A 9,184-nucleotide genomic window follows, 5' to 3' on the forward strand; every position below is an offset into this window, starting at 1 on the left:
CTTTGACCTCTTGCTTCTGGCCGAGGCAGAGAGCCTGGAGGTGGTCTGGCCTGTCCCCATGGAAGATGGCTCTGTGAATCTGGTTAATGGTTGGGTTCCCTCCCCAATACAAACACACACCCAGTGGGGCCTGCCCTCCTCAGGACAATGAGCAGGGGCTGAGCATCACCACCAGAGGGCGTCCTTTCTCTCCCCACTCCCCGATTCCCAGGGTAGGGCCCAGGCTCTCTTCTAAATAATGTGGAGTGGATATTTAAAGAATTTTGGTTTGAAGGGACCCCCAATAATTGGACTTCTAAAAATTTCAGTTGGGTCCTGCCTCCCCCTCCTCCATCAGCACTACAGTTGGATGATCTTGTCATCACATGATAATCTTGTCATCTTGCAGAACTTGTTCATCTGACTGTCCAGTTGGCATGTTGACCTGAAGGAAGTCAGGATATTGGAGTAAGGGAAAAGAGTGTGCAGCTTTGGGCACTGGGAATATGGACAGGGAAGAATGCAGAAGGGAATGGAAAAGAGGTCTGTGGGCCATAGTGGGAGGGATCAGCTGTGCAGGCAATAAGGGGACAGGTCAGAATTCTCCAGTGGAGCGTGAATGAGGCCACTGGACTCCCTTCCCCCCAGTGAGCCTCACTTCCCAGAACAGGCAGAGCCTCTTGCCCAGCATCCTGTGCCTGCATTGGGCAGTGGGTTCTGGACAGCAGCACTGAGGGAAAGGACAGGATCCTTGGACAGGATAGGATGTGGCCTTAGAGGTCTGTCCTCAGGTCTTAGGTTGGGGGCCTCAGAGACTGAGGCAGCTGTGGAAGTCAAGAAACAAGCCCCTTAGGGGACTTCCACTCCGGAGTCATGGGGTCACAAGCAGGTGCCAAGGCAAGCCTGTCTGGCCTCCCAGCCTCCCCCTCCAGCTCTCACTGACCTTCCCCTCTCTTCTCTGGCAGGGACTGATGCCCTTGGCCATGACACACCCCCAACTGCTATCTGCTCAGGTGCAGCAGACTGAGTGACTGAGCCATCGCTGCTCCAGCTGTTTCACGTAAGTGTAAGGCTCTGGAGAGGGTGCCTGGGCCCTGGGTGGGGAGGGGGCTCCAGATAGTCCTGGTCACAGAGGGCAGGCCGCAGGAGTCTTTGGTGGGCAACAGGTTTGTCCTGTTTGGCTGCCTTCAGTCCCTGAGTTGGTCACCACTGAATCGTCTGTCCAGATCTGCTAGGTCCTGGGAGGGAGCATAGGGCCCTCTTTCTCCTGTCCCCAGACACTAACCAGGAGGCGGCTGGTATGATGGAAACTCCACAGCATTGGCCCTTGGGTCCTGACTCAGACACTTGCTATTGTATGACTTCAGGCAAATCACTTAATGGTCTGGCTTCCCCTCCTGCATGTGGGGTTTTGTACAGTTCAAAGGAGGTGCATTAGTTATCTTTTGCTGCATAACAAACTACCACAAACTTAGCAGCTTGAAACAACACACATCGATTATCTCACAGTTTCTGTGGGTCAGGAATCCAGGCACGGCTAGCTGGGGCCACTGTTTCAGGGTCTGTCATGAGGTTGCATTCAAGGTGTCCACTGGGGTTGGAGTTTCATTTGGAAGGCCAACTGGGGAAGGATCCACTTCTGCTCTCACTTATGTGATTGTTCAGTTCCTTTGGGGCCGTTGGCTTCAGGGCCTCAACTCCTGCTGTCCATTGGACGGGGGGCCAGAGGCCACCCTCAGTTCCTTGTCACATGGGCCTCCCCAACATGGCAACTTTCTTCATCAAAACCAGCAAGGGAGAGTGTTGGCTCGCAAGAGGGAAGTCAGAATCTTATATGACCTATTCCCAGAGGTGACATCCCATCACCTTTGCTGTATTCTGTGGGTCAGCAGCCAGTCACAGTTCGTACCTGCCCACAATGCATGACTGCCGGGAGGCAGGGCTTGTTTGAGGCCATCTTAGAGCTTGCCCATCACAGAGGGGATGTAAAAGGAAGCACTTTGTAAACTGTAGAATGCTGTTTACATGCAGGAAATTATTGTTATCATTTGCATCTAGTTACAAAGAGAACCTGAGGCCACCTGAAATCACAGAGAGCCACTGCATGTGGGAATTTAAATGCTGAATTGTACTATTAGTACTGGGCCCTCAGGGGAACTGGCTGGGACCTGGCTAGTTCACTTTACGTGTGCCCTTTACACACGTCTTCTTGGCCTATGATTATAAGGCCAGACTTCAGCAGCCACAAAATGCCTAGCCTTCCTTTTCCCCACAAATAACCATGTTTGGAGGATCTTTTAGAGTTTACAGAGGGCCCTCCCATACATGAATCTCACTTTTTCCTCACCATTATACTTGTAAGCTGAGTTTTTTGTTAATGTCTCTTTTGCGAGTGAGAAAGAAGGTCAGTGTCTGAGATGGGGTGGCTGCTAAGTGGCACAGCTGGGCCTTGAACCTGGGCCTTCAGACCCGTGCCTCTGCCTGCACTGCCATGTGCCCCATCTCCAGGCCACTTCTGCTGTACAGCCTCTGTGGTACTGAAAGAGGGGAGGGCAGGAGGAGGGAGGGCACTGTTCTTACATGGCTTCATAATTCCCTGTCTCCTAAAACAGGCTGGGCACATCCCAGATGACTAGGCCACAACTTTCAGTAGTGGCTCACTGCTTCCTCCTGCAACTTCAGGTCACTCCGTAGGCCTCTCTGTCTCAAGCAGCCCTCAGTGGTGAGCATGCAGGGGAAGCAGGGCAGGGTGCAGTGATGCTGTAGTGAAGGCACGTAAATCCTCCCAAAGCTGAGGCTCATCTGCCCCCCACCGAATGTCCCCCAGTGAACCCCTGAATCATAGTTCCCCATGCATCTGGGCAGAGTCTAATTGGTCTTAACAGTGATGCTCAAGGCTGCAGATGGGATGTGAGCTGAGAGATAGAACTTGCTGCCCCCTGGTGGTAGATCAGAGTCATAACTGCCAAGCCTGTGAAAGAAATGCCAGACCATGAGAAGTGAGATTATTACCAGACTTTTATTAAGTACCCGCTATGTGCCAGGCACTGTGTATAATGCTGCAGGGGGCAGGAAACAGTATAAGACACAATTCTTGATCCCAAAGACTCATAATTTAGTGGAGGAGTCAAGATGTTCCCATATGAAAGTTGATAAGCATCCTACCAAGAGAGGATTTGAAAAGTGGCACAAAGAAAGGCATTGCAGTAGGAGTCCAGAAAGAGAGAGAGCATCTGGATGGGCCGGTCAGGGAGGGCTTCTCAGAGCCTTGAAGGATGGGCAGGATTTAAGTGGATGGAGGAAGCGAGGTCATGCCCTCCCCTACTGAAAGCCTGCAGGAACCCCCGGCAACCCTGAGCATTAAATCCCACTTCCTCGCCTGGCTTACAGCCTCCCCAAGGGGGCTCCAGGACCCCCCACCCTGTCCTGGCCTCTCCAGATTCCTTACAGTTCCCAGAATCCCCGTTCTTTCATACTTCTGGACTATCTGTTCTGCCCTCTCCACCTTTTCTGCTGGACAAGCTCTCACTCAGCTGCTAGGATTCGCTCACACATAGCATCCTCCACGGATCATTCCCCCAGTAGTTAGTTGCCTCCCGCCCCCGCTGTGTTCCCACAGCCCCTGGTCTGTGTGTATCTGGTTGTATGTCTATGCCATATCATAAAGTATGTTGTGTCTTTTAATCACTAGGCTATATGCTTCCTAAGAACTGGGACTGCCTGAGAGGCAGAGGATTCCTGTAGGAGGACAGTGGGAGGGGAGGAGGGAAAGGTCATTGGTGAGGAGCATGCAGGGAAGTGGGGCGGGGCAAGGCCTTTGAAGTTCCATCTAAAAATTCGTGTCCAGATCCATGTATCCTGCGGGCAGTGTGACGCTGGGAAGGCTCTGGAGGACTAAGGGGCATTGGGGCCTGGTGAAAGGCTAAACTGTGGGTGGCGCAAAGGGTGCTCAGAGACAAACCAGTGAGCCGGGTTAGGAAACCACTGCAGGAGTGCAGGCACGAGATGCAAGGAGTCTTCACTAAGGTAGAGAACAGAAGACTGGGGGAAGCCAAAGAAGAACTTGTGAGTTTTAAGGTCTGGACAACTAGGGGACACCCCATGGCACTGTCTAACTCTAATGTGCAAAGTCATCGCCTGGGGCCTTGTTAAATGCAGATTCGGACTCACTAAGCCTGGGGTGGGGCCTGGGATGCTGCATTTCTACCCGCTCCCAGGTGCTGCCCGTGCTGTGGTCCACAGAGCACACTGTGAGCACCTGAGTGAACCAGAAGCAGTGCCGGGGTGCATGCAGCATGATGGGGAGGAGCAGATGGAGTCGGTGGGTGAAGAGAAAGGTGCCCCTTCCGCCAGGTGAACACAGCAAGGTGCACGGCTTCAGAGCAGAGTGCAGCATGCGTTCCAGCCCCACCTGCCCTCTGAGTAACAAACAACTGCAGAAGCCTCCAGAGCAGCTCTGGGGGAACCACTAACAGATGGAGAGGTCGGAGGAGGGGAGCCCATTCGGAGAGAGGGTGATGACTTAGCCTGTCATAATCGAGTTCGAGGTGCCAGTGGGACATCCGAGTGAAATGTCTGTCTCCGAGCAGTTGGAGACACAGCTGGAGAACCAGATTTGGGATTTGCAGGCTTATTGTTGGTAGAGCACACAGTGAGGAAGGCAAGATGAGGTGGGGTAGAGCGGAGGGACCAATCCACCCTTGGGGCCTTTTTCAGGGGGTAACGCTTCTTCCAACATCTCCGTCCCTTTTGTTGTCTTGCAGGTCACCGTTGTCTTTACTGAATGTAAGTGCCCATGGTCACTCTTCCATCCTCAAGATGCCAGTCTCCTCCCACCCGCCTGCTCCGTTGGCACAGCCGGCCTTGGTCCCCATGTGCCTGGGGGGCTCGGAAATCCCCACTCAGTGGCCCAAAAGGGGAATCTGCTGGGAGATTCCAGAGCTCACCTCTGTCCCATTAGTTCAGCCTCCATTAGCCAGGACCCGTCTCCCAGCCTCGCCACAACCTTCCAGGAGCCGAATGCCACCTGCCCGCTCCCTCTGGGCTCACCTTGTGCTTGTTTTCCACAAAAGGAGTGTGCGTTTGAGCCAGGGCAGAACCAGGCGGAACCTCTTGAGATCCGTGGCCTGTCCCCCCAGCTGGGGTCAAAAGCTCAGGGACCATTGGTGTTCGGGCCCTGGAGGGCAGTGATGAAGAGCATGGCCGTTGGGGTGAACCAGGCTGGGCATCCTAGCCAAACCAGCCAAAGCCTCAGTTCATCCTGGGTGAGACAGGGATAGTTAATAACTGTCCCAAGAGGTTACTGTGAGGATCAACTGAGAGAACCAGCGGAGTGCTTGCTCAGTGCTTCACACAGACTAAATTACACTTCACTTAGCGCTCAGCCTCCTCTCTTCCCTCCACAGCTGGAAGCCCCTGGGTTGGCTGGCCCAGGCCCTGCACCACAACCACCCTCTGTCTTCAGGACGCCCCTGGTGTCCTGGTGCCCAGGGCCCTCTCTGCTCCGGCTGCTCTCAGGGCCCCCCTGCAAAGTCATCTCCAGCTGTGTAGAAAGTTCCGCAGGGGCTGCCCTGCCCCATGCCTATGCTCACCTCTCCACACATATCTTTGCAGAGTTTGATGGGGCATCGGGCGGATGACAGCGGGAACGGTTGTGATCACTGGCGGAATCCTAGCTACGGTCATCCTCCTCTGCATCATCGCTGTCCTGTGCTACTGTAGGCTCCAGGTCAGTCCACTGGACCTGTGGCCAGAGGCCACCGGCAAACCACTTCCTCATTATGGGGGCAGAAACTGGATGCCCACTTTGAGGGTGACAAAGCCCAGAGCTATGGAATGTGGGAGGTGTAAGGCAAGGGGGCTGGGAGTTGGGAGGCGGTCAGAAGGGAGCCATGCAGCCCTGCACCCTTCAGGGCACCCAAAGAGAGTATGCTGGGAAGATACTGGGTCATTGTGTTGTGTCTCCTGCACTTCTGAAATTTCAGGAGTGTTGGGCAGGGCACCATTCTGGGAAGACTCTGAAAGCTGCTCCCAGCAGCCCTGTCCTCAGTATGATTTGTGTGTCCCTCCCTCCCTCCCTCCCTCAACTTGGGGCTGGAGTTAATGCAATGCGAAGTAGAGGGAAGGAAAAGGGAAAGTAACCCTCTTGCAAGGCTGGGATATACACTTGTGGAATGTGGGCTTCTTGGTGTTGAGTTCTATCTCTAGCACCAACAAAGTGCCGGGCACAGGGTCCTCAATGGGGCAGGGGCGTGGGTGCCTGGCACACTCAAAAGGGAGCGCTCGGCCCTCAAGCATCCCCCCTCTCCCCCCAGTATTACTGCTGCAAGAAGAGCAGAGCCGAGGATGCAGACGAGGAGGAGGCGGAGGAGGAGGAGCACGACCTGCCCACACCCCCCAGAGGCCCCACCTGCAATGCCTGCAGCTCCCAAGCCCTGGATGGCCGAGGCGGCCTGGCGCCTCTCACCGGCGAGCCCTGCGGCCAGCCGTGCGGGGTGGCAGCCAGCCACTGTGCCACCTGCTCCCCATACAGCTCCCCCTTTTACATACGGACGGCTGACATGGTGCCCAATGGGGGTGGAGGCGAGAGGCTCTCCTTTGCTCCCTTGTACTACAAGGAGGGGGGCCCTCCAGCCCTCAAATTGGCAGCACCCCAGAGTTACCCGGTGACGTGGCCAGGCCCTGGGCGCGAGGCCTTCACCAATCCAAGGGCTATTAGCACAGACGTGTAACCCCTTTCACCCGCAAGCCCCACACACACCAAGCTGCTGGCCCAGCAGGAGCCATGGGGGCAGCGATGACCCCTCTGACAGCCTGTAAGGACTGTCTCAGTTTCTTTGGCTTTTCTTGCCCCCTCAGTGGAGGGTTCACCAGGATTCAAGCTATTGAGTGCTTTGGGAACCAGGGCAGGGTCTGGTTCCAACCCTGTGGCCCAGAGGTGAGGGCCTGACAGGTGGAGTTGGCAGCTTTGCCATTTTCTCTGTTGGGACATTCCTCTGGCCAGCCCTGCACCGCCACGACCCTCTCACTTCTCCCCTACCCCGGCTTTGCGGACTGTGAGGGGAGGAGCACCAGGGAGAGCTAAGCAAAGGCACCAGAGGCTTCCAGAGTCCTTGGAGGATGAAAGAAGAAAAGAGGATGAGGGGCAGGGGCGAGGTGAGAACTAGGACATGGCACAATTTGGGAAGGAGGCGGTGTGAAGGGACCTCTTCAGGACTTGCTAAAACGCATCCCAGAGCTAGTTGACAATCTAGTTTTGTACTTTGGTGACCACAGAGACGGCAGTCCTGTAGCTGCTCCAATATGGGTATTGGTTCCTGAACACGCCAGATCTGTATCTGCGCCCTTCCTCATGGGACACGTCGAGTTGACTTTAACGGCCATGACATAAGGTTATTTGTGGGGTCTGCACCAAAAAGTGACTGTCTAACCTTGTCTCCCCGCAAATCCTCTTTCTCTGCTTCGGGAACCGGCTGCCCCTGCTGGAAAATCCTTTTCAAGTTTTCTTACTGGAATTCGAGTAGCTTAGTGAGTGAGATTTGCTGATGGTCTCCAGGGCCCTGGTCCACCACACTGAGCGGTGTGCGTGGATGCAGTCCTGTGAGGGCATGTGCGTTCTCAGGGGCGTGCACACACACCAGTCACCACCAGCACACAGAGGGGTCTTTGCCACCTTCAGGAGCTGCAGAGTGGAAGGATCTCTGATGTACCAACTAGAAAGAAAAATCTGACCCCAGACAGCATGTGCCGAAATATGATTATGGTTGCCAATCTCCACAGCAACCAGCTGGCTGGTACTGAACGGCCTGAGAGTCTCCCATGGGACGATGCTGCAGCCGTTGAAGCCACATAAGCCCCTCTAGAGGCCCGGAGTTCTGTTCCACCCAGGACACTATAGAGTGGACCACTCATTCCACCAGGGACAGCAGCCCTTGCTCCTGGGTGGGATTTGACTTAGCAATTGGATTCCACGCTCGCTGCCCTCGCTCTGCTGCCCCAGCCCCCAGTCTCCGGGTAAGGGCCTATTTATTGCTGTCTCACTCCAGCCCCAAGTCCACCTCCCACTTCCCTGCTTATAACTCAGCCGTGGCCTTATGCTAATTGAGTGAATGCATCTGGTGAGTTTTCCAGTTGCCTCAGCAGTAAGGGGTGGCTGCCCCCGCTTCTAAGGACATACAAAACCCCCACCCACTCCTGAGTTCTGAATGAGGCCCATCTGCTGCAATCTTGATTTTCCATTTGAGAAAGGGCAGGGGGCAGCTGGGGGAGTGGGGGAGGGGGAGAGAATTCTCCACAACTTCTGCATCACTCTGTTCGGGCACTTGTCACCTTGCATCTCCATCTGTAGTTAAGGCACGCTGGGTTGAGAATCAGAGGACCTAGCTCTGGTCACATTTTGATCACTCGTTAGCTCTAGGACCAGTCACTTATCTTCTCTGAGACTCCATTTTCTCCAGGGAAATGAGACTTGCGCAGATGGACTCTGAGGGTCCTTAAGTGCTCCACGAAGCCAGACTTCCTGAGAAGATCTGCCGGCCGGGCCACTCTCTCTTGCCCTAATCCCTGCAGGGGCTGGATGCACTTGCCAACTGCCTGATCCTGTGTGCAGGGATGCGTGTTGACGGACCAAAGACCACAGTAAAACACAGGACTAGCAGGCAAAACAATTTTCATTGTCAGTGAAAAGCAAGCATGTTTGTCTGACCCTCCTACTGAGTGACCTCGAATGGTAAGGTTTCTCTTCTACCAGGAGGCGACTCTAGGTGGAGGTAGTGAGATCTGTCTCTGAGCGCAGAGGGAGCAGCTTAGGACAGCAGCTTTACCATATCCCATGCCCCCGCCAGCCCTTACTGGGCCACGAGCACACCCTAGACGTGAGCTGCTGGGCCTGGCCGCCCTCGCCGCTTCCTGACTGCCAGCCCCAGTGCCTTGCTGCCCTGGAATTCCACAGCCAATCGACCACAGCAGTGGCTGTCCTCCCTCAGCAGAAAGTAAGAATGTCTTCATACCGCCGGCCTTTGGAGAAATCAAGACAACCGTTAACCATGACCCGCTTCTTGCCCCTGATCTACTGGGGTCCCTGAGTGCAAAGCATCTTGTGCAGTCCCATCTCCTCCCATAGCTTCCGCAGCCCGAATTCTGTCAACCCACAAATCAAAATCTGGGTTTGGGGCATTGGAGAGACGGGGGGCCACAGCTCTCCCCC

General features: G+C 54.9%; 1 protein-coding gene across 1 annotated transcript; it reads left to right on the forward strand.

Moving 5' to 3' along the window:
* Positions 1-949: 949 nt before the first annotated feature.
* Positions 950-8,223, forward strand: LOC101387887 (protein FAM163A). The gene is made up of 3 exons (XM_014783382.2): positions 950-1,039; positions 5,593-5,707; positions 6,294-8,223. The coding sequence occupies exons 2-3, from the start codon at positions 5,615-5,617 to the stop codon at positions 6,708-6,710; spliced, it is 510 nt and encodes a 169-aa protein (XP_014638868.1). The 5' UTR covers positions 950-1,039; positions 5,593-5,614; the 3' UTR covers positions 6,711-8,223.
* The last annotated feature ends 961 nt before the right edge of the window (positions 8,224-9,184 follow it).

Source organism: Ceratotherium simum, chromosome 2 (genome assembly GCF_057802395.1).
Source record: "Ceratotherium simum simum isolate JZ-2026a chromosome 2, ASM5780239v1, whole genome shotgun sequence".
Lineage (NCBI taxonomy): Eukaryota > Metazoa > Chordata > Mammalia > Perissodactyla > Rhinocerotidae > Ceratotherium > Ceratotherium simum.